The sequence below is a fragment of the Mustela erminea genome, chromosome 3 (assembly GCF_009829155.1).
Source record: "Mustela erminea isolate mMusErm1 chromosome 3, mMusErm1.Pri, whole genome shotgun sequence".
NCBI lineage: Eukaryota > Metazoa > Chordata > Mammalia > Carnivora > Mustelidae > Mustela > Mustela erminea.
This window is the reverse complement of record NC_045616.1, coordinates 104,813,219-104,838,583: the sequence shown is the minus strand read 5'-3', so window position 1 is coordinate 104,838,583 and position 25,365 is coordinate 104,813,219. Positions and strand designations below refer to the sequence as shown.

The window sequence follows — 25,365 nt, the reverse complement described above, 5'->3', positions numbered from 1 at the left end:
AATGTGCATTCTCCCAAGGCTCCAGAGAATGCTGATATCGCTGCCCCAGGGACCATACTTTGAGAACCACTGCTCTAGGAAGACTTCTTAGAGTAGTAATGGTAGGGACGATGGCAAGCTCCACTTATGCCCTTCTCAAGTGTGAGACGGGCTTCTGTCGCAGAGCCAGTATCATATACTTACCTGAGCTGTAAATTATAAATTCCTGTCTGTGTGGTCTCCTTCCTTCCACAGACAGTTCTTAAAATTGTGTGTTCTTAAAAGCCTGCCTCTGATTGGAGCCCAACACCTCCCCAGCCCAGGCTCACCTTTCCAGATCCTTCCAAAATAATATCAATCGTTGCTTTTATGATTAAAAACAAACCCAATGAGGGGCACCTGGGTGGCTCAGTCGGTTAAGCATCTGCCTTGGCTCAGGTCATGATTCCAGGGTCCTGGGATCGAGCCCCATGTCAGCCTCACTGCTCAGCAGGGTGTGTGCTTCTCCCTCTCCCTCTGCCTCTACCCTCACCCCAGTTTGTGCTCACTGTCTCTGTCAAATAAATAAATAAAATCTTCAAAAAAATGAAGACAAGCGTATTTATTTAAAAAAAAAAAAACAATGAAACCACACCTTCCTACTGCTGAAAATTTAGAAAAGTACCAAAGATAAAAAGAATGAGAAAGAAAATTAAAATTAACCACCATCCCAATCCCCAATCCCACTGTTAATATTTTGATATATTTTAGTGTATTTTCTAATAGACTCTTGTGATATATATATATTTTTTATTGAGATATTACACTACTTTCAGGTGTACAGCATAATAATTTGATATGTTTATATATATTGCAAAATGATCATCACAGTAAGTCTAGTTAACATCTGTCACCATACACAGTTACAAATTTTTTTTCCTTGGGATGAGAACTTTTAGGATTTACTCTCTCAGCCACGTTCAAGTATACAGTACAGTATGATGAACTATAGTCACCCAGGACTTATGTATTTTACAAATGGAAGTTCGTACCTATATTTATTAATAATATTGGAATAAAAACATACATAGCACCTAGCATCCTACAATCCAATTCTAAATGTTCTCTATACATCGGAGCTGCTGTGGTTTTCATGATGGAATTCAAAGAAGAGAGTGAGGTCTGCCGTGGATGACAAAGGTAGGCCTTTGAGCCAACCACGAGAACACAGGCATGGAGACGAGCATCACTGGCATCTGTGGGCTGGTGGGTGGTGCGGCAGGAAGTGGGTTTCAGTCAGCTGAGCGGGGACAGGTAATAGGACAATGTTACGTGCTGGCCTTGAGCTCTCTGAAGCACTAAGAAGTGGTGTACATTCTTAATCAGGAACGACATGACAAAGGGACTCACCAAAGCCCATCCAGATAGCAGAGATGGGATGGAGCAAAACAGTGGGAAGGCAGGGGGAGGGGCAGGGGTACCCAAGTAGGGAGCAGCCTGGGGGCCCACCCAGTCTCTAGCAGCAGAGGCAGCTCTGGGACATGGAGAGGCCTACTTCTGAGCCGCCAGGATGGAGAGGGACTGGTTGATCTTCACCATGGCGATAATGAGGAGACCTCCAGTCAGCAGGAAGGTAGGCCAGAAGAGAGAGAAGAGCAGGGTCCGGGGCCCATAGAGGCGCTGATACAGGACAGTGGTCTCGTTCTCCCGAGCGGTTGAGAAGCAGTAGAAAATCTGTTTCTCGTGGAATGTGGCCCTGACTTTCTCCACATCGGCCCGGGCCGCTTGGTAGTTCTCCAGGCTGCCTGGGATGTAGGAGCACTGTGGGGGGAAGGCGAGAGCACCCATGAGGTTGGAAATCCTGGTTTCTCTGGGAGAGAGGAAGGGCTGACATGAAGTAAAGGAAAGTGTTGGCTTTGGAGTTGGGCCCCCGGCTGGGAGTGACGTCTGTCGGAAACTTGTCAGGCTGTGCACTGTGTGGTTCTAGAGGGTTCCTTTGCAGTGTCACGTGTGAGAGCGGTGGCCCAGGAGCCGTTCACCAGGAAGCAGGGGCCCAGCTGGAGTTGTGGCTCTGTTTCCATCGGCTGTGGGACCTGAGGCAAATTGCTTACCTTTCTCAGCTTTGTCATCTTGTCTCTTGAAGGGGTTAAGAGCACTATGTGTTTCAAAAGACGTTATTAAAGAAGGACTTCGAACTTAACTAACCCAAGAGTGACACAGACCCATTGGGCTCTATATTCAGATATGGGGCAGAGGTCATACACTCAATTTCCCACAGGGCATGTGCACATAACATCCCCAGGTGAAGTGGGTCAGGAAAGAAGATGACAAGAGTCAGCCGACACTCGCCTTGTGCCACAGAGGACAGTCAGGGACGGGGTGGGGGAGGGGTCACTGGTGAAATGGGGAGAGCTGGAAGCATCCAGACTGACAATCGTCACTTTATCTGGACGCTGGATGCCATGAGATCCGGGAGATCTATGGTACCCAGGCTTCCGACATTTCAAGAAAAACCAGAAAGCCACATTCTAATGTGAACTCTCACAATTTTAAAATATTGGCAAAAATGTGAATTGCAAACCCTTTGAGGTCTAGCACTATGTGAGCCAGACAGAAGATATTGGCAAGCCAGTATCTGACACTGGGATTCGAAGGAAGGAGAGAATACATTTGAAGGAGCTTGTATAGGCGGAACATAGAACGCATTGATCCTGACTCCGACTGTTGCTATTAGGAGCCTCTGGCTCCGTCAGGCGAGGTCCTTCCTGCTGGGAAGCTCTGCAGGGGATGCACAGAGGGGAGACCCTGGTTACATCTCGGTTCTGTACCAGGAGGTCTGAAGCTTGTTTATGTGAGGTTCTGGAAGTTTCTACAAGGGGATCCCCCACAGCACCTGCAGCAGACTAGCTGGAGGGCTGGCCAGAGCACAGGTTCCTACTCACTCTGAATTTCTGGGGGTGGAGCCCAGCAAACAAGTGACTCCTTCATGCATAGTAGTCTGAGACCAAGATCAAAGTCTGAGTGTTGAGCTGGCTCCTCCCTAGGCCTTGGTTACTCCTTGGATTTGAATGAGACCCTGTCCCCAAAGCTGCCTGCCCAGACAGCACCCATCCGGCAGTTTGGGAGATAGTTGCATCAGGGTCCTGACAGCCTGGGAAGTGGGGGACCCGTGTCCAGAGCCGTCCCCTAAATAGCCAGAGAGCATGTGAGGCTGGGGAGAGCTGCCTCCAAGGAATCTAACCTTCAAAGTTGTTGGGTACAGCAGGGTCCCAGGAGCAGATTAACTCAGAGTTCTGCACTGAGGGGACCTCGCCTATCTTCTCAATGTCTCTGACTCTGACCTTGAGTAACGTACCCCATTGAGCAAAGGTGTGGCTGTGGAGCCAGAAAGACCCAGATTCAGCCACCAGGTCCAAAGTTGTGAGACTTGGTGGGTGCCACCACTTCTCTGAGTATTGTAAAATAGGTTTGTGAGGGTAGTTGCCCGGATGACTTGGCATGGAGACAGGAGTGGAAGGTGTGCAGCAGAAACGGACCCGGGGAGCAGTGGGGTAGGGAGAGGCTGGCAAACTCAGGGTCTGGCAGGCAGCCTGTGAGCGAGCCTACCCCCAATCCCTAGCACGCCAGTGGTCACTCCTGCCTGACTTCTTACTCCTCAGGATAGACCAGCGACCACCGATTGCCAAAGAAGAAGCAGGGGTCCTGGTAGAAGCGGATTCAGGAGGACTTGGGGGCTCTTTTCTCATCTGGTGGGGCTGAGTCATGCTAGTGTTAATGGAACGGGTCTGTCACCTTGCACTGTCCAAACCCACTTCTCCATGAACTCCCAGCACCATCAGTAATCTCACTGGGCACCCTCAGCGCCCTGCCCTTCCCATCCCATTAGCTACCTAACTCTGACCGTCAGCATCTATCCCGACTACAGGCCCATCTGCAGCCTGGCTGTTGGCCGTGGCCCCAGCCTCTCTGCCTGGCCACTGAACCTCACGCTCCTCTGTACCACTCTGATCATGCTTAGGCCCACAGACCCTTTAAACACTCCTGGTTGCTCGCAAAAGTAGTTCTAAACCTCAGAAGCCCCTGGAGAGTCCAGAAATTCTGCGTCAGGTGGTCTAGTATAGAAAGCCAACTTTGTTCAGTCCGCCGCTGGTTCCAGTGCGCAGCCAGAGTCGAGCAGGGCCAGCTTACCCAATCACATTTTAATGCCATAACTCAGTAGTCCTTGCAGAAAGGACGGGCACACAGCTCGTACAGTGCCAGAATATCATTAGCATTTCCCTTCTTTACGGTCTACTTGAATTTAAATTCCTGGGAACCAGTAGAACCTTCCCCTGGGAAATACTACGGGAAATGGTGGATCCGTTAGGAGCCACTTACGACTCCACTCCCTGCGAAACTCGGCATCATGAGCATTCTTCAGAGCGAACCTGTTCCAGATAAAGCTCTGACCTTCTGAAACGAACGCAAAGGAGCTTCAAGTGTTCAGAGCCCAGGCTGGTGAGAGCCCTGGTGGGCTGGGACAGAGAGCACTGCTTGCGTTGGCACTGGCTCTACTATTTGCTGGCTGTTCAGGCAGAACACCCCCACTTCTCATGAGGTTGAACCAGGGCAGTTTGAGGTAAAACAGTGATTATAGATAAGCTTAGGCCTCCCCCCAATTCCCTTCCTTATGCCGGATTTCTAAGGCTTGGAAAAACAATCCCGATTGAACACGAATGCCTAACTCCATGCTCTGCGGGCCGGCTTCCTCCACCGGCTTCCCTGACAGTGCTGTGTCGTATCTTGACCTCGAATTCAACACACACATCTCCTGTCCTACCGCACTGTCTGCTGTCTCACTCAGACATCTTTAAAGACTATCATTTGAGGGGGGAAAAAAAAATCAGTAAAGTGTTTGCTATAATCTTTTAAAAATTTTTTTTTAATTTAAAAAAATTTTTTTTCAAACTTATTATTATCCATAACTTGTAGCATTCTTCATTAAAGTTTTGCATTTCTCAAAAATCGAACAGAAACCTACCACAAACAAAAAGCTTTCTTCTCCCATCATTGGGTCAGGTAGAGTCCACCTGTGTGTCCCCCTGCTGCCCCGCCCCAATGCCCCCTGCATCAGTGACTGCAGCACCCCTTCCAGGTCCTTCTCTTCTAGGCCCTTCCTCCCACCACAAGGTGGTCTCTGCCCGCCCCTCTCCAGGCATGCTGCGTTCCTGTTTCTCTGTATCTAACACCTGCATGATTTTTCAAGCCTGACCCAAACGTTTTTTTGACACCCTCGCCTCTCTGTTGGCTGGAAAAAGAGTCACTCCCACCTTTAACCCCATAATTTCCTCTGCTCCTCTCTGTGGCATGGATCCTGCCCCACTAGGTGTTATTTCCCATAGGAGCTCTCTCCTCCTGAGTCCAGAGGTCCTATCACAGGACGTGCTCAGGGACTCCTGGATGAATGAGGGAATGAGGGAAGGGTTATGGTCAACTTGTGTTTTCTGGAAGAAAGGATAGGATGAGGGGCTGGGGAAAATCTCCCAAACACTGGCCTCCAGAGTCTGCTGCAGCCCTGGGCCTCTGGTTTCACCGAGTGGGGCTGGTTTCAGGGGTTCTTCTCCGTGGGGTCAGCTCTGGCTCTGGTCTCTCATTTGAATTACCTTATAGGAGTGCCTGCCATCCACCAACACCGAGCCCAGCACACCACACAGCCTCTGACTTCATGACTGGACTTCAGCCCAGGCGGGGCCCGGGTCATAAGCAGTTGGTGGCAGAGTGGGGACTCAAACCCAGGTCTGCCTGACTCCAGCCCAGAGGAGCTAAGTCTGAGTCCAGCACAGAGGAGCTAAGTCTGGTTGGACCTCATAGCAGTTGTGGACCCTTGTCAAGGAGGCTCAGTTCTCTCGGCCTCCACTCCCCAGAGCAGGGATGGGGATTCAGTTAGGAAGAGGCCCACACACCTGCCAGGGGCAAGAGGATACCTGCCCATCCCTCCTCCCCCAGTCAGTACCTGCTGGTTCTGGTCCCGAGTGTCCTCTGTGTGGTACAGCACAGCCCACCGGCCCACAGCTGACACGTTGACCCACAGGCACGGGTACTGGGGTACCTTCTTGCCCTCTAGCTCCTCCTGCTCCCTGATGCTGGTCTCAATCAGATGGCACGTGGATTTCTGGGTCCACACACTGGGGAGACCATGCAGACACATACATATGTCAGAACCTGGGTGACGCAGAGCATCGGGTTTCAACCCATTTAGAGAGACCTGGGGTTTGGGACCCTCATCTTGCCATAAGCATCCAGCACTAAAGGAGTGTGACTCCAGAGTGGTTGGGCCCAAGAAAAGAACCATAGAATCAGAATAGCAATGCTTATTAGCCTCTTAAACATCATCTACATAAGTGGTTCTTACCCTGGCTGCTGACCCAAAATCCTGGGGAACTTTTGAGATGATTCCCATGTCCCAGCCATACCCCAGAAGAGGTGAATCAGAATTTCTAAGGTATGTGAGGCTCAGGCCCTGATATGCTTTTAAAAACTCTCTGCCTTGATTCTGATAAGCAGCCAGACCCCGAGACCCATTGGCCACATCAGCCTCACCTTGTAGGGGGTAGGAAGAAAAGCTCAGAGAGGTCAAGGGACTTTTCTGAGGCCACACAGGACCCGAGTGCAGATCTGATTAGCTTCAGAATCTGTGCCTTTCGCCCCCCAAAAAGAGGTGATGCAGAAGGGGCTTGATTTGTGCCAGGGTAGGGAAGTAGGTGGGGACGGGGCTGAACCTGGAGATAACGGGTCACAGGCACATAGCAGTTCTGAACAGGGCCTCCTTTGGGGAAGATTCCAACCTGGAATCAGTCCACGGTTATAAAAAGTGACAAAGAAGCAGGCCCAGGAGAGGCTAACAGGCTCATCAACACATTAGCGAATCAATCGTGATTCATCTCGCATGTATCTGGCAGGACACACGTTGCCAGATGGAGGGGCTGTCAGCAGCTGGAACATGCCCAGAGGTGAGGGTCGGAGACTTATCCTCACAAAAAAAAAAAAAAAAAAAAGCAGGTTGAGAGAACGGAGCGTGTTTGTTCCAAACAGAGAACGGATCAGGAACTTCACAGCTTTGCCTTTAAAAGTCCAAGTGGTTGACATGTCAGCAAGCAAGGAACTTTCTCTGAGATTCCAGAGCAGAGCTCCATGGAAGCTGCTTTTGGCTTAGTGTAGACATTTCCTACTTCTCAGAAAAGCCCCAAAATGAAATGGTATATACTGTGAGGTCCTGAGCGCCCTGTCCCTTGAGATATTCAACAAGAGGCTAGACACCCACTTGGCCGGGAGGTTTCAGAAGGGGAATCAAACTGTGCAGATAAGCTGTGAAAATCTATAACCTCTGATTTCTCCTGGGATCAAACTCACACTGGGGTGGGGGGGGGTTGCTCTGATCTTTTGCTGCTTTTTATGAGAAGGGCCTCCTATGTCTGCTACCCCCATGTCCCAGAACCCCAGATAAGCAGGGTCCGGTCAGAGCCACCCTCCCTGAATTCAAATCCTTCACCCTCAGAATGATTGTCCAGCCCTTCCTGCCTGGTGTAAAGTCAATAGGAGAGAGGTAGGAAGAAGGATGGGCTTCCTGGTCGACCAGATCCATCAGAGAGAAGCTGGAGGATGGGGCAGATCAGGAGAGTTCCCTACCTTTTCTGGTAGAGGGGCAGCACGGTCGTGCCCAGGATATAGTAGGCAATGACCGCACACACCACCATGGCCACACCCAGGCAAAGGGCTCGAGTCTCTCCCCGCTTCTGGGCCATCACCAGCTTCTTTCCCATGTCCACTGCAGGCACTGGTCATTTCTAGAGCCACAGAGGCAAACAGACATGAGATGAGCACAGGCAACGAGTAACCCACAGAAGATGGGACAGGTAAGAGGGGACGGTGCTCAATGGTCAACATCACCTCTAGTTTGTTACAGAGCTTTGCAACTCCTGAGGTCTTTTTGAACACACGTAAACCTCCCACCAACTGAGAGGCAAGTGTTATCATCCCCATTCTATAGTTGAAGCATCTGTGGCTCAGAGGTAGGTAGAGAGACTTGTCCAAGGCCACACAATGTGTGGTAGGTTCAGTAATGACCCCAAGGGGTCCATATTCTCAGTCCTGGAATCTGTGAGCGGTACTTTACATGGCAAAGACCTTAATTTAAGGATCCTGGGATGGGGGGATTATCCTGGATTATTCATGTAGACCCTAAACATAATCAAGGGTCTGTACAGGAGCAAGGTGAAGGGAGATGAGACACAGAAGAGAAGATGATAATGACCAGGGTGGAGAGCTTGGAGTGGTGTGGTCACATGCCAGGAAGTATGAGCGGCCACCAGAAGCCAGAGGAGACAAGGAACAGTGGATTGTCCCCTCAGCCTTGGATGGAGTGGGCCCACCCAACACCTTGATTTCAGCTCTACCAACACCTCGCTGGCTTCCAGAACTCTGTGAGAGGAGATTTCTATTGTTTGAGGCCACCAAGTTTGTGGTGATCTGTTAACAGCAACAGTAGAAAAGGAATACAGGAGATAAATGAATACAGTGGACAGTAGCGATAGGACATCTGAGCACTTTCTTCTGGGACACTTGTCTCAGAAAAACATGGAGCATTTCACAGTGTACACATAATCCCAGGGCAAGGCTGCCTGGGCTGGGGGCAGCAAGTAGAGAAGGGCCAGGAGGGTTGGGTGCCCCAAACAAAACCGGTTCTTTCCTGGAACATGGGGTGTCCTCGAGGAGGGGCCCTTGGCGTGTGCCCTACCTTCTAGCCCCTCAGCCCTCCCAGACCCAGGCACTCTGGATGGTGGGAAGGCAGGGGTGCTGTGTGACCAGGTTTGAGATGCTAGGAGGAGAGGAGAGGAGAGGAGAGGAGGGGAGGGGAGGGGAGGGGAGGGGAGGGGAGGGGAGGGGAGGGGAGGGGAGAGGCTCTCCTGTCACAGAGAAGTCTGAACCCTGCCTCTTGCTCAGATGCCACCTGTCTGTAATGCTCTGATGAGATTGTTCCCTACACCAAGTGAGTAGCTTTGCAGAGTGGTGGTCAACGCTCCTAAAACCTCACAGGATAAAAGAAGGGGGTGAGGATATGGGTGTGGATATGGAATTAAACAACCACAGTGGGAGCCTTCTGGAAGGAGGAAGGAGAGGCTCTGCTGATCTTCCCTGAGGCCTGGACGGGAAGAAAGGAACTGTAGCTCTAATAGGACAGATTTCAGTTAGACTCCAAGAAGAACTTTTCACTTTCGAGAGTTGCTGAGTATCTCTGGACTTTTTGGTCCTATCTTCCGTTTAGAAAAGTCACTCAACGTCTGAACTCTGAATTTAGAAAAGATTTTAGGAATTTAGGAAAGATGGAGAAAGGTGAAAGAAAATAGCACCTGGCATTTTGGTTGACATTCTTGTCCTTAGAAGGATAGGGCACAGAGTACAGTGTTCAAAGGTTTGGTGGAATGTGGGGCAGGGAGGATTCTGAGGTTAGCAGATCCAGGATCAAATCCTGACTTTGCCACGTAGCAACCGAATGGCTGTTAAATGAGCATAAAAGTACCGGCTCCAGAGAGTTCTGACAAAGATCAGGTGACATACCAAATATCACATATTGATCCCAGTATCAGGCCCAATGCCAGCTCTCAATAAATAGTGGCTGCTATTAACAAAGGGAATCCTGAAGGTTTGGAGCAGAAGTCCCCAGTTCTCTTGCTGAGCCTACTTTTGTCCCATCCCTCCCCTGGGGACAAGAGCCAGGACTGGTCCTGCTCTCCGGGCTGCTGCCCTCCTTCCAGCTGCTCTGGAAGCTGCGACCTGAGTGTGAGGATGCTGAACGACTTGAGGGACCCAGCCAGGGAGCAGGCCACCAGACCACGGGCCCAAACACCAGCAGGTCTTATGTTGGGCAACACCACTGTCAGGGCCCCTGGAGCCCAGAGTCGTGATGGACTTCCCTAGGAAGCGAGTTCCCACTGCCAATCTCCCTCCCCCAAGCTCTCCCCTCTAGCCCCAGGCTCTGGAGAAACCACTCCCCAAGTGCTGTGGAGGCAGTACTCACAGTTTCTGGAGCCCTGGAGTCTTCAGCAGGCAGAGACTTTTGGCCTGGCCCCCAGCCCCCACCCCAAAAGAGGCTGCCTGAGCTGCAGCAGGAAGCTTGGGCTCTCAGCCCATCTCTGGGAGAGCGGCCTCTGGTCCCCATCCGGGACAGGCCTCCATGCCCAAACATGGTCAAGTCTGAGCACACAGCCCCAGGACACAAACTCCAGAGAGTCCGTCCCAAGCCTAGGAGACAAGGGCAGCTGTTACTCAGGCCGCCACACCTGCAATTTCCAGGGTCTGTAAGAAACAGATTTCGAACAACAAAAGACTGAGCAAAACTGAGAAACCAGGAAAGACCATCCTGGTACATTTAGAGATGTTTCTTCATCATCAGTCTCTCTGGGCTGGCAGGGAAGCCGGGAATAGGAAATGATTTTCCTTTTGTTGACACAAGGGAGAGAGGAGGAGTTAGAGCTCCAAGGGGTTGGGCTTATCAGCTACTAGGGGGCTGGCAAATCCCCATAGAAGCATCCAAACCCTCCGGAGCCTTTGGCACTTAAATGTTGTGTGACCCTGGGCAGGTGACGGCATCTCTCTGAGCCTCAACTATGTCGCTGGGATTTTTTTAAACTAACTTTGTTTAGGATAATGATGAGTGTTAGGGATAGCGAAGATTTGAGGCAGAGGAAGAGAAACCCACCTTTTAACGTCCAGCCAAGCAGAAGCTGAAAGCAGTGAGGCCTTCACAGCTGTTCCAGCCAGCCAGGTCCAGGGACAGCCTGCTCTGCTGAGCGGCCTCCCAGAGACTGTCGAAGTACGGTTTGGAGGCATGGGCAGAGAATTGTGCCTCTCGATATGACCAGTGAGCCACAAGGGGGTCTTATAAGACCTTAGACCTCACAGGTAGATTGACAAGGAGCGACATGGGGCCTGGAATGAATCCCCAGAGGAGTGGTTTTCCCAGACGGTCCTTGGCCCATCCAGGAGCCAGAAGAGCCCTTCTGGTGCCCGTGAACTAATGCAAAAATGCCAGTCCTTCATCCCACTCCCCTGGGGGAGAGAGACACGGTGCATGCAACAGAGCCATTTCAAGTATGACCAAAAGGCCTCTTGCTCATAATCGACTGAATGAGTTATTAAGGGTTACACATTTGGAATCTGTAAGCAAACATTAGCACTCTTCACAAGGTAGGGAAACAGGCAAGGAAGGTGGACCATAAGCTCTACTGTTGCCTGAAAGTAAGCCCCTCTCCAAAATGCTGGGACAAGCTCTGTTCTCCAAAAGGTGTGGAGAAAAACTCGGGTCCCTAGCTGCCTGTGGGGCTGCAGGGGAAGGGCAAGGAAATAACGAAGCTACAGCAATACGGAGTAGTACTCGGCACTAACACAGACTGTTAGAGATCACAAAATGCCTCCCCGACTCCAAACTTCCAACACCCTATCATAATAAGCACTGCTAGATCATAACAAGCTAGTCAGGTAGAGATTTTCCTACCCATTTTATAGATGCGGAACCTGAGGTTCAGGGGGGTTAAAGTAACCAGGGCAGGTTACTTTGTATCTCTAAATTCAGTTTGTCCATTTCTAGAATGGAGACAATTATACCTCTCCTCAGTGTTTTTGGAAAATAAGAGATCACCTAAGCTACCTGACGGGCAGGTTGTATTTTCCAAAGATGCCCATACCAACATGTAATCCATCCCGTGTGCTCATCTAACAATGTGACATCAACACTGCGTCAGGAGGGGCATCTGTATCCTTCGACTTTGGCAGAGCTCTGCAACCACCTGGGCAGGAGAATGTGATGGAGTGACACTATGTGATTTCCAAAGCTAAGTCATACACAGTGATACAGCTTTCCCTGGACGTCCTCTCTCGCGACACTCCCCTCGGAGCCAGCCATCATATTATGCGGAAGCCAAGAGGCCACGCATAGCTGCTCCAGCTGACAGCCCCAGCTCGGTTCCCAGCCAACAACCAGCATCCCCCGCTGACACTTGAGGGAAGGAGCTTGCAGGTGACTCCAGACCCCTCTTCGGACCCCCAGCTGAGGCCTCAGACATCATGGAGCCAAGATCAGCCATCCCCTGTGTGCACTCTGAATTCTCCATCTACAAAAATCCATGAGCAAACTCAATAGTTTTATGCCACTATATTCTGAGGGCATTTGTTATGCAGTGACGGTAACTAGAATGTAACTTTCTGTTGCTGGTGACTGTGGTAGTGTTGAACCAGTGGGGCTGAAAAAGCCTGAGATGACTGTGTGGAGTAGTATGGGGGAGCTTTAGAAAAGCTCTGTAGAAAAGCTCTGTATGTTCTTATCTTAGGCTGCTCACTGCTGCACAAGTGGAATAGAAGGGCGGTGTTACAAGAGGTGTTTCATTAATTGAGCAACTGCTATGTGCCAGGGCATGAGCCACATCCATATGTAAATACATATACATATATACATGTATACATGCATACATATACACATGTGTGCATGCATATACATGTGTGTGCACATGTATACTTACATGTGTACATGTGTGCATATACAGTTACACACATACACATATGCATGTGTGCGTGCACGTGCACATATACACACATACATATGTGTGCATATACATGCACATTTGTGCACACGTGTATACAGATATGTGCATAGGCACATAGTGTACACACGATGCATACATGCATATGCATACACACACCCACACACCTATACATGTCTGCACACACGAATACACATGCACACATGTGTGCCTGTGTACACATGCACATGCATATATATACATGTGTACACGTGTGTACACATACACACGTGTGCATATGCACACACAAATGTACACACATAGCCATTCTTCTCAACAGTCCTCCCAAAAGATCTTGTTCCTGTGACTTGCCCAAGGTCACTCCCCTGTCATGTGATGCAAGGGATCCAGGCCCTCCGTGATGCCCTGAGGCACAGTCTTTGAGAGAACTAGAGTTTTGTTTTTTTTTTTTTTTTTAATTTTTTTATTTTATTATTTTTTTTTTATTTCCAGCATAACAGTATTCATTATTTTTGCACCACACCCCGTGCTCCATGCAATCCGTGCCCTCTATAATACCCACCACCTGGTACCCCAACCTCCCACCCGAGAACTAGAGTTTTTTTGGGAGTCCGCTTCAGCGGCTGTGTAAGCCCGTCTCCTCAGTCTATCGCCCTTTCTGGATTGTGCATCCACTTATTTATTTAAACACTTTTGAATCAATATCTATTCTCTGCCACCACTTGGGATAATAAGTCCCATACATCAAATTGGCAACCGTGTCCAGAGCCCGTGCAGAGGGCGTGTCGCCAGCTGTGTGCCGCAGGGAGTGGTTGTAAGTCGCACTCTGTCCTAGGGAAGCCACTGGCTCGCAGACATTCGAGGCCTTACCGTGCAGAGGCTCTGAGTCCGTCACTGATGGGGAAGGCACAAGGTGGATTTTTAAAACCGCAAAAAGGCACAATGGAAAAATAAAAGGTATATTTTCAGGGAAAGAGAGTCACAAAAGAGGAAATGGCAGTGAGGGATTTTTCAATGGAGTTGAGAAGACAAAGTGTAAAAACAGGACCAAGAAATGTTCATATTTGAATTAGATGACAAGACTGGACGTGATGAGGAACCCGACAGGGCCGCCCCTCTGAGTGAAGGGAGGCCGCCTGCCTTTCCCATCGGACTCTTCCAGCCGTGTTTTTGCTTCCCCTCATTTTTCTTACTTAGTGACAAGGTATTTTAGCCTGCTGTATTGTTAACATAATTGTAAGCAGCTTGAAATCCTCTTTGAAACAAGGAACAGCATAAATAAATAAAGAGCCCTGCTATCCATCTGTGCGGTAAGATCGTTTGCTTACGCCTCTTCCTTACTGCAAAACCATCCATGCTCACTGTGGAAAAGTTGGACGACAGCCAAGGGCAGGAAGAAGATAAGGCACTGTGATAGCCCTGCCACTTGGAGGCAACTGCAGGTCGGGGGTGGGTGTGTCTTTTTAGATACTCATAAGAGGATGCGGACATTCTCTCCCTCCAGAGGGCACATCCCTGTGTCCCCCCTGGTAGGGAGCTCTTCCTCTCCCCTGGGTCTCAGTTCTGGGGTGCTCACCTCACCTCCTATTCCCTAAGCCACACGTGATTAAAGATGCTGGAAGCACTGTGTGCAGCTCCCTCCGAGCACTCCCCGTCCCTGTAATGTTATGTTTGTCCATGTGCCTTCCCCATTCCCGGGTCTCCCCACTGGAGTGTCAGCTCCCTGAGATCCAGGGCAAAAACAGTTCTTATTCACTGTCACATCTCTAGATAAACAGAAATCTTGAGGATTTGCTGTGGTTTGTGGTTTGGTTTGGGAAAAAAAAAAATCTCTTACTTTTTCAAAAAACATTCACCATCTTACCCAATTTTAAGTCTACAGTTTGGGAGTGGTTAACTATATTATTACTGTTGAGCAACAGATTTCCAGAATTTTGTCATCTTGCAAAACTGAAACTCTGTACCTATTAAACAACTCCCCGTCTCTCCCTCCTCGTCAGCCCCATCTACACTCTGTTTCTGAGTCTGACTAGTTTAGACAACTCATATAAGTAGAATCCTACGGTGATCGCCCTTTTGTGTCAGGCTATTTCACTCAGCATAATGTCCTCAAGGTTCATCCACGTCGTATCATTTGACCAAGAAAAAAACCTCTTGCTCCTTAATGTAATGGAATATTAGAGTCATTTTCCCAGACCAGAACACATTTGTCTCAAATCTTGTACCGTACTGTTTCATATGGGGAAGCAGTAGTGTATTTAATTGAAGCCATGTTGTTGGACATTTAGGAAGGGGGCCTGCTTGCTTATCAATGGAGCTCAGAGTTGCCCTCTGTGGGTGGGTGGGCTGTCCCAACCATCCCCACCCTCACACCCATCATTGTTCTGGAATGGGCAGGTGTGACAGAGATTGGATCTTCAAGGACAGAGCTTGAGGACCAGAACCCGGGGAGGAAGAGGACCGAGCCATAGAAATGGAAGAGGGCAGCAGTTCATGGTTTCCTAGCCCAGTCCGGGCGTGATTTGAACTTTGGGGGAAGAGGGAGAGACAAGGCAGAGGGAATACGTGGAGGCTGGTGGAGCTGTTTTCACACCATAGTCTTTGGGACTCAGACTCTGATGAGAACAAAGGGCTCACAGCGATGCCCCCTAATAGGGCAATCTGCAACATCACTCACGGCAGCCGTGGCAGAGGCAGCGGCCCAACGTATCCCTGCACCGGTCAGGGTCTTGCAGGAAGGGCAGGGCTGGTAGTGTGCTCAGCCAGCTCACACCAGCTTCACAGGAGTGCTTCCCCTGCCAGCTGTTACATTGCTGGGAGCCGGAAATCTGCCACAGGGGAAGTGAAATCTACAAACAATGTGAGTGGGGGCTTTCGTGGGTTTTTTTGTTTTTGTGTGTGTGTGTGTGTGTGTGTGGTTTTTTTTAGGAGAGCGGGTTTCCCGGCACACCATTTTAGAGGGTACACTCAAACTGGGAAAATCAAGGAGGTTTTAGAACTACTGACAATGGTGTGGGCAGGTTGTAAGGAGCACAGGGAAAGATGGAGCACTTTGGAGCCATTCTGGACTGAGGGATGAGGGAAAGGAGCTGTGTCCAGCATCAGAAGGAGGGTCTCCTACAGCAGCCTGGGACCCTCAGTAGACAAGCTAGGGAATGAGGAGCTGACTTCACTGTCCAGGGACCCTTTTTTTGGTCTCCTGAACCCCATTCACTGAAACCAACTGGTAGAGAGAAGCATGTTGCTTTCGTCCCTATGGTCAGCCTGCAGAGAAGAGTCTAAAGCCGAGTGGGGAGTGGGCCCGGAGGGGCATCCAAGAAGGTACAAGTCCATCTCCTTGAGGAGGCTTTGGGCTGGAGAACCAACAAGCAGGTCAGAGCAAAGGTCACCTGAACGTATAGGGAATCTCTGCAAATTCCCAGAAATATCTGTGTAGCTGTGAGCTGTGCCTCTGAGCCCAGATGCTTGTCTATCAAAATAAATGTTGCTCATTTGTAGCCTCCAGCTGATGAGAGCTGAGAGAGTCAGGTGACTTAAACAGTGCTGCATTAAACGCTCCTTACAATTTTTGCCCATTCCATTTCCCTAGAATAAAGATCAGACAGCTGAGCAAAGATTCTAGAGCAAAGGATTTCTACATTTTTCAGATTTTGATACTTATTGGATACTTTTCCCCATAACATGGACACCAATCGTCAAATGTGTGTACACGGCCTGTGCATAGAGTGGCCGATTCCCCACATACTCACCAAGCCTGGACACGATCAAATTTAGGAATTGTTACCTACTGGCTGGATGAAAAAAACTCAGTCCCAGTTTTTATTTGCTTTGCTTAAATTTCCAGCAAAGATTGAACAGCATGTGTTTATTTAGATGCAAAATATTTTATTTGTCCCTAATATTTTTTAAAGTTCAAAGGAAGAGAATCCAGGAAAGCAATTCATACAGTGCCCGGCACATAGCAAACACTTGGCTTAGCGCCATCCCTCAACTCCTTCAGGGCATGTTCATGGCCTGTGTGATGTCCATGATCAGGAGAGAGCAAGAAGCCCCAGCTCTGGACATATTTGACTCTGGCAAGATTCAGGGCCCCAATCTGCGTTAGCTGATCTTAGTGGTACCTGTCATGGGGGATCCAAGGACTGAATGACATTCCTTTGTTGCCCTCCACACCTTCCACCTCTCAATGCAGTGGGGACATCAAGGCTGCAAACAAAGTATTCCTACCCCTTTGCTGAGTCATAGAATATCCCTCCAAGGGCCCTTAGAGATCACATAGGTTGACAGCTTTCTCTAAGTGTCAGGTTTTCTAGTCACAAACAGAGGCAAGTTGTAGAGAATCTGGTAAGTACAGAAAGGTAAAAAGAAGCAATCAAAGTCCAACATCCCAAGGAAACCACTGTCAAAGTAATGATGTTTAGAATACATTCCTTTTTTTATAATTATTGGGGTGGGGGAAGGGCTGAGGGAGAGGGAGAGAGAGAGAACATTGGGCAGATTCCATGCCCAGCATGGAGCTGGAGAGGGGCTTGATCTCATAATCCTTAGATTGTGACCTGAGCCGAAATCAAGAGTTGGATGCTTAACCAACTGAGCTGCCCAAGCATCCCTAGAATACATTCTAAAGATAAATGCAATACTTTCCAAAAATAAATTTAGGAATTTTCTATATAAATTCAAGGGTTCGTTATTATTAGCTATCTTCCAATGACAGTCTTTGAACATCTGTCTTTGCTCACCTCTCTGGTTCTTTTCTTCCAATGGGTTTCTAAAAGCAGGGATCAGAGTCAAAGAATATTAGCCTTTTATAGGTTTCAACCCCTTTACTTTCCCTGGAAGCATAGGATCTAATAAGATGCGAACTTCCCTTCCACTGGTGAATTATCTGAGCCCAGAGAGGGGAAGTGACTCACCCAAAGCCACACAGCTTTAATGGTGCACAGATTGGGATTCAGACATTTCTCTACAGACTCTCAGAGTGTCAGAAGCAAGGCTGGAGCCCATGTCCAGTGACTCCCGGGCAGTGTTCTGCCTTACTCCTCTTCTGTAAACTAATTCTCTACCTGTAACTAGAGCTCTCGGTTCCCAGGCACTACCATGTGACAGGCGCTGCGTTAAGTACTGGGAACCTAACATCTCATTCAATCCTAACCCTATGAAGTAGGTACTGTGACTGTCCTCATTTTATAGGTGGACAGACTTGTCCAAGGTCACAATGCTGGTGACATACAGAACTGAGACTCCTACCCCTCCTGGCTGCAATGGTAGAAATTCAAGCTGTCCAAATACAGGAGCCACAAGTGGCACGTGGCTTTTGAGCTTTTGAAAAGTGGCTAATGTGAAGGAAGAACTGAATTTTTAAAATTTTATTTCAAGTGGATTAACTTAGACAGCCACATGTGACTGGTGGACAGTCTACAAAGCCATAAACTGCTGTGCACTCCATGCCCCTGGCATTGCCTTGCCTTTGGCTACCTCACAGCCACTCTCCACAAGTCCTGGGAAGGCTCTCCCTCCCTGCAGCCTCTCCTCATGCTGAGGAGGGGTCCTGCCTGGCCTCCTGAAGGTCTTCTCCAAGCCTGTGACTCAGTCTGAGCCAGGACCCAGAGTGGGGGCACTGGGGGCGTGGTGGGGTGGGGAGGCCACCCTTGCTCCTGATGCTGGCTCCCAGGCTGCCCGGAGTGGGCTGGGCCCACCAGCTGTCTTTAAAAGAGACACTGATCCATACACACTAAGGAGTATTATGCCTCCATCAGAAAGGATGAATACCCAATTTTTGTATCAACATGGAGCGGCTCTAAGAGATTATGCTGAGTGACATAAGTCAAGCAGAGAGAGTCAATTTTCATATGGTTTCACTTATTTGAGGAGCATAAGAAATAACATGGAGGACATGGGGAGATGAAGAGGAGAAGGGAGTTGAGGGTAATTGGAGGGGGAGACGAACCATGAGATACTGTAGACTCTGAAAAACAATTGAGGGTTTTGAAGGGGCTGGGGGTGAGGGGTTGGATGAGCCTGGTGGTGGGTATTATAAGAGGGCACATATTGCATGGAGCACTGGGTGTGGTGCATAAACAATGAATTCTGGTACACTGAAAAGAAATTTAAAAAATAAAACATTTTTAAAAATAAATAAATAAATAAATAAATAAATAAAAAGAGACACTGCAGAGAAAGTCTTCTTAATCCCCCTTGTTGCACCTTGATAAATATGTATGTCTGTGATCCGCAAATAATAAGAAGCTCAAGGTCTCCATTGACTCTAAGTGCAAATACCTCCATGAGCCCCACCAGAGCCTTCTCTGGTACTTAACAAGACAGATTTGAACTATATCTGCTCTCAGGGGACGCAATCTCCCAGAAGACCCTGTCTCTAAGGAGCAAACCGTGGAGGTGCTCAGGGCTGATTTTTTAACTCACCGTGGACTGAGTGCCTTCTCCACACCCAGCACCTTGCTGGGCCCGGTACGTACCTCACTGTGTTCATTTCCTGGGGCCACTGTAACAAATTGCCACAAACCTGGTGGCTTAAAGCAATCAAAACTTATTCTCTCATGGTTCTGGGGGCAGAGGTCTGACATCAAGAGGCGACCAGGGCCAGGTTCCCTACCTACAAAGGCTCTTGGGAGGATCCTTCCTTATCTCTCACAGCTTTTGGTGGCCTTCCCAGGCTTGTGGCTGTGTCCTTCCAGTCTCTGCCTGTCTTCGCATGGTCTTCTTCTCTTCTATGCCTCCTGGTCTGTCTCACAGAAACTGTTACCATTGGATTTGGAGCCTTCCCATGTAATCCAGGACGATCTCAAAATCCTTAATTACTTCTGCAAAGACCTTTTTTTCTAATAAGGCCAGATTCACAAGTTCCAGGGATTTTGACGGGAACAAATATTTTCTTGGGGAGGTTGGGGGACGGGGCTGGGAGTAGGCAGGGTTTGGAACACCACTGAAGCCAATATACCAACCTTATTTATCTGCATGACCACCCTGAGAGGCAGGGGATTTAGCCAGAATGGATTAACTGCAGCAACAACCTCAAGATTTCATTGGTTCTCCCCAATAACAGTGCGGTTCTCATTTGTGGGGAGTCCAGAATGTACGCTTCTGCTCTAGGTGGTTGATGCTGGAATCAACCTCCTTCATCTTATGGTTCCACTATTTTGCGGCCTCGAGCTGACCCCAGAATTATCTAGCCCGTGGACTAGAAGGAGGGAGCGGGTGCAGAGAGAAAATGAAGGTGAATGATACTTAACCACCTTGGCCTGGAACTGACAGGCATGACTTATCTTCACATTCCATTTGCGAAGACCAGTCATGGTCCCACCCAGATGCAAGGATGTCTGGGAAATGTAGTCCTGGATGAGCAACTGTGGAGAGCCATCCAGCAGATGCAAGGAGTCACGTAGATGAAAATGCCTGAAGGTTGAGGAAGTGAGAATGATTGGCTAGGTAGGGTTTGGGTGCGCTCGTGGCTGACACATGAACAGCACCAGGAGCCAAGAGAGAAACGCATGATTACTGCTTGAGAACAATAGAGCCCTACGTGGTTACATAAGGGTTCACGAGGAGACCGCGTGCACAGGGCTGTGATTGGATAGCTGGGCTGGACCGCCTACATGTATATATTGCCAGAACTTGCTTGAGATGTCAGACGCTAATAAAGAAGTTTGCTCCTCATCACGTTTGCGGGTCGTTCTTGCTGGCGAGAGCGACAAGCAACCACTTCTCAGCATGGTTTAGGTGTGGGGACCAAACTTTGCTGGTCAGCTGACTCTGACTGCCACAGGAACATTCATTCATTTAGTCTTCATTCATATCATTCCTTCTTTCACTTTTTTTCAGAAGAAGAACTTGAGGCTCAGAAGAGTTAAGTGATTGGACTAAAGTCACAGAGCATTTAAGTCGTAATTCAGTCACTATTTATTAAGTGTCATCTGGATTAGGCGCTTCTCCTTCAGGTGGGCCTATTCTAACTTTGAACTTGGCACCTGTGTGTGTGCCAAGAATAAACCTGATCAGAGTTATCTACACGGGCCTCCCTGTTCCTTCCCCACCCCCGAGCACTCAGTCCTTCGTCCTCCACTATCGATTCCCTTTCTCTCCTCCCGCCTGCCCCTCTAGATAATGGAGGGAGACAGCTGGCTCTAGAGAGGGAGGACGGAGAGACAGAACACAGAGCTGAGACCTGGAAAGGAAGGGAGTGGGAGAAAGGAGAAAATCCACGTGCGCCAGGTGTCCTAGAGAATTTTCTGGTGGTTGACGTGTGAGGGGTTTTGGAACAGCTTCAGTTAGGAAAGACTCCCGAGCAAAGGAAAAATAAGAGAGGTGTAACTGTGAACAATCAGTGTTATTCACTTTCATGCATTCAAAGGAAAGCTGTGATCTTCTTTTTCATTGGTTTGAATTTCTCCTGTTTGCTGGACTGCACTTCTAGACTACTGCTGCGGAGAGTGACTGCACGTGCCCGGTAGCTCAGAGAGCCCCTGTTTACTCCAATCAGCCCCCTCCACTCTCAAAAAGAACTCAGCTTGAACAGTAGGTTATGGGGCCATGCTAACTGTGGTGTTTGAGTGGATAAGTCTCCCCATAAGACCAAGGACTCCCCAAGAGACTGTGTCTGATTCATCTCTAAACATTCAGGCCTAGCTTAGGCCCTGAAGCTTGGTTGGTACCCAGGAGCGGAATCAGGAGCCAGAAAGGGCAAAGCTGTAATTTGGGCCCAGGCCTTTATATTCCAAATGCCAGGTTCATTTTGCTACCCTGGCTCTGGTTCTGGAGCTTTCCAAACACAGTGAAACAATTAAGAAATAATGGGGGACTGCCTGCCCTGTATGGACCCGGAATGCCTTAGGGATTCAAGGACGGGAGCTACTGAAAACACCAAGGACAGTTCCCATGCTTCCCACTTCAGAGCCTCTGGGAGAGAGGCCAAGTGTCCCGGGGACAGCCCTCCAGAACCCACCAATCTGGCCCAACCTGGAGGACACAGCGCAAGCCTCCCTTTGTATCCATGGTAGGCAGACTGAGGAGGTCACTACTCAAAACACCAATATGCAGAGGTTTGAATTAGAACTCTTCAGAGAAGGAAATTCAGCTCCTGTTTTCACTTTGTAAAATGTGCATATATTTTTCATTGTAAATAACTTAAACATAGTCTTAAAATTTTGAAATGGATAATCTATTCAAATGATCATAATCTCACCATTTAATCAATCTAGTCTCTGGATTTTGGAATTTTTTCCTCCAGGATTTTTTCCCCACTGTAAATGCCCTCTCTTGCACCTAGTGATACTCATAGACAGGTCTATCAGTTAGCCACTGCTGCATAACAAACTACCCCCAAATTTAGCAACAACCGTTCATGACTCTGCTATGTGGTTCTTCTAGTCTGGTCAGAGCTTGGCCAACCTCAGCTAGGCCCACTTATGTACCCAGTAGGCCCTGGAAGGCCTCACTCACATCCCATGTTTGGCTGGCTATCAGCTGGTTTGGGATGGGGGTTACTAGGGTGACAAAGGGTGTCTTAGCTGACTGGATGAGCCTTCCTGGTGCAAGTTCTAAGAGCAAGGAGAGAAGCAGAAGCTGCAAGTCCTCCCAAGGTCCAGGCTTGGCATTTATGCCTTGTCACTTACCCCATATTCTGTTAGTCCAAGCTGGTCACAAGGCCAGCCCAGACTCAAGAGGGGAGGGAAAGATGACCTCTTGGTAGGGAAATCTACAAACCACTGTGGTCATTTTTGCAACCTACCATGATTATATAAAGTTTTATACTCTTGTGCTTTTTCATTTATTATTGTATTATAATCATCTTCTCTTATTAATATAGAGTCTTTATGACACGACTTTTACTGTCTACATAATGGCTAGAAGGTGGATAGACTACGGTTTACTTAACTGTCTCCCAGCTGTTGGATGTAAAGATTACTTCCAGTTATAAATAAGGCCCCACAGAATATCTTTATGCAGGTAGTTATTTCTGTCATTTTGATTGTTGCTTTGGAATAGAACCAAAAATAGAACCAAAAAGGATATATTTTTTTTATATTCTTAATATACTGTCCATTTGCACTGCAAAGAAGTGCTGCTTTGCCCCCAACCCCAAGAAGAGAGATTTCAATAGCAGGCCTTATGCCAGCCTTCCCGGGGGCCACCCAGCTTCCCACGGATCTTCTTGCTTTATGGTGAGCCAGGTCAGGGAGCTGGAATAAAGCACAGGCTGGGCAGGGCCTTCCTTGGGCAACATTAGGGTGACATCTGTGGTCAGGCTCTGAGGGTCTGCCTTGTGTTGGACAACAGCTGATTCAGACCTCTGCAATCTCCTTCCTCTTGACCGTCAGAGCCTGGAACATATGTCTCCTAGACCAGTGATTTGAACCACCTGTACCACCTGCACCTGAGCTTGGGAGCAGGTGGGACCCCAGATAGGTTCCTGTGTTGGACACTCTATGGTAACTCCTCCCGTGTCTGTGTGCAGAGCCCCTGCTCAGCCATGACTCCTGGTGATCCTGCTGGAGATCCATGTGACTGGCAACACTGAAGTTGGTCTCACTTCCGGATGGAGACTCGTGGGTCATCCCCATTTCCCCTGGGCTTAACCTCCCAGTGCAGACACCCTCTCTCACTTCCTCAGAACTTATTTGCTTCCTCTGCTATTTTCTCAGTTTCTGTGATTTTCAAACACCAAATGATCGGATAAAGGATTATATTTGTGTTGGCTATGTTTTCCTCTAAAATAACAGACTTAGAGCTATATGGGAGACTTCTGAAATGGATGGCAAAATCTGTGGGAAATACTGGATACTATGATTAGTGAGTTGGTGGAAGAGAGATTTGGGGTATGTCCATGGAAAATCACAGATACATGGGTCTGTTGAAAGAGCTCCGTGGAGCCCAAAGGGACTGGCCTTTGGGATGAAACAGGGAAGAGTAGTTTGGAGAGTTTGGGTGCATCATGTGTGAGCTCATGGGCTGGGAATTTGCAAACCCTGGTTTCAATCGCCACTATAGCCATTAGTGGCTCTGTCAACAAAGCCAGGTTATTTTGCCTCTCTGTGCCTTAGTATTCCCATCTATAAAATAGACATAAAAATCCATAAGGTTGATTGTGAGGATTTGGGCAGTAAATGCAGTAGTAGAAATTGCACCTATTGAGTTAAAAAATAGTAATTTGAACACAAAGAGATATGTGGCTTATTCAAAGTTGCCTTGGCTAAGACTTATTTAGTGGGAACCAAGACCAGCAAGGTCTCAGATCCAGAGAAGCCTCCTCTCTCTCCTCCCATGGCATCTTTCCCTATTTCTTCTTGGCCCCGACTTGGAGAAGACATTCACCCTCCCTCTTAGGCTCTTTCCTCCTTCCAAGGATTGTAGCCAGGAGGATCCTGACACAGAAAGGAATTCCTCCCTGCCGAGAGCTTGGAAAACCCTAGGCCTTCTGCACTGGTGAGGTCCAAAGCCAAAAAAGAAGAGAAGTCCATATGCCTGAGCCTGTGCCATGATCCTATGTAGGGAGCGACAGCAGGTCTCAGGGCTGGAGACCCCAAGTAAAAACCCCAGATGACGTGAGGCCATCAACTTACTCCCCTGAGCCTAGAACAATTTTAAATAATTTGTTCTTTGGCTTTTCAAGACCAAATAGCCCAATATCCAGCCTATGAAACAGTCAGAGGATGGAATGCTCAGAGCAGGGTGGAGTCTGGGGATGAATCTGGGGGGCTGGATCTTAGTCCCTGGAGAGGCTGAAGCTGGGGGGCATCTTGGGGTCTCAGAGTATGTCTGGTGCACAGTCAGTGCAAATGGAAGCAGTGTGAATAGATCCAAGAAAGGGCAAGAGTTGAGAAAGAAATAGTAAGCAGAATACCTACCTGGACTGATACCTCCAGGTTCCTTGAGTTCATGAGTGCAACCAAAAAATTATTTTTAAAAAATCCTACCTTAGGAGGATACCTTGGACAGGTATCATCTCCCTTGAATAGGTGGGAGACAGAGGTCCAATGAGGTGATGAGGACCCCATCTCACATGCGATGGAGCCGGACCCGAACCCTCGTGGTCCAACCCTGACCAGAAACCCCGCTGTCCAACCCTGGTGCCAGGGCTCTTTCCTGACCATGTGCTCCATGCCTGGCACTCTACACACTCTTTCCTATATGACCTCCACAACAACTTTGTGATAGGTACTGTCACCATTCCCATTTTACAGATGATAAAGCCGAGTTTAGCTCTGGAGACTAACTTGGCCAAGGTCACAAATTTAGGAAGGTTGTGGTAGGGACTTGGACTCAGTGTGACCTCTCTCAGAGCCCTGGGTCTTAAACTCCACACCACATCTCCACTGGCTGCAAGGTGAGATCCATATGTCCTCCCATGGTCCTCGAGACCTTGCACAACCTAGGCTTTTTCAATGCTCCATTCCTTACCCCAACATCTAGGTTATATTAGTGATTTTGTCGACCTTTCCCGATCCTTTAGGCCTTGACTTAAAAGCTACTTCCTCCAGGAAGCCCTTAAGGAAGCCCTCTCTGACCACTTCCCAGCCAGTAAGGGCACCTTCTTCTGGGCTTCCAAAGCACCCACATTTCCTCTGTCATAGCCACACCTGGTCTGTGCTGAAACTGCTGACTTTAGGGCCTCCTTGATAGATTGTGAGGTCCTAAGAGCAGGGGTCACAGCCCCTGGCTCCCTGCACCCAGGACCTGGGACAGGAGGCAGCCCTTCTCTGTGTCCCAGCCCCCACCCCACCCGTCTCCTGCCTCTCTTTCCCCCCCTTGTCCAGATTTCAAGATGCACTTCCCGGCTGCCTCCCCCAATGTCTCCTTGGCCACCCCAGCTCTGAGACAC

At 48.8% G+C, this 25,365-nt stretch overlaps 2 protein-coding genes across 2 annotated transcripts in view; one reads left to right on the top strand and one right to left on the bottom strand.

The window, feature by feature from the left end:
- KCNIP1 (potassium voltage-gated channel interacting protein 1) overlaps nt 1-25,365 on the top strand; it is a 338,382-nt gene that overhangs the window by 19,858 nt on the left and 293,159 nt on the right. The gene's annotated exons all lie outside the window — the stretch shown is intronic.
- Nucleotides 890-10,406, bottom strand: KCNMB1 (potassium calcium-activated channel subfamily M regulatory beta subunit 1). The gene is made up of 4 exons (XM_032337038.1): nt 10,013-10,406; nt 7,624-7,781; nt 5,951-6,122; nt 890-1,779 (listed from the first exon to the last, which is right to left on the bottom strand). The coding sequence occupies exons 2-4, from the start codon at nt 7,755-7,757 to the stop codon at nt 1,510-1,512; spliced, it is 576 nt and encodes a 191-aa protein (XP_032192929.1). The 5' UTR covers nt 7,758-7,781; nt 10,013-10,406; the 3' UTR covers nt 890-1,509.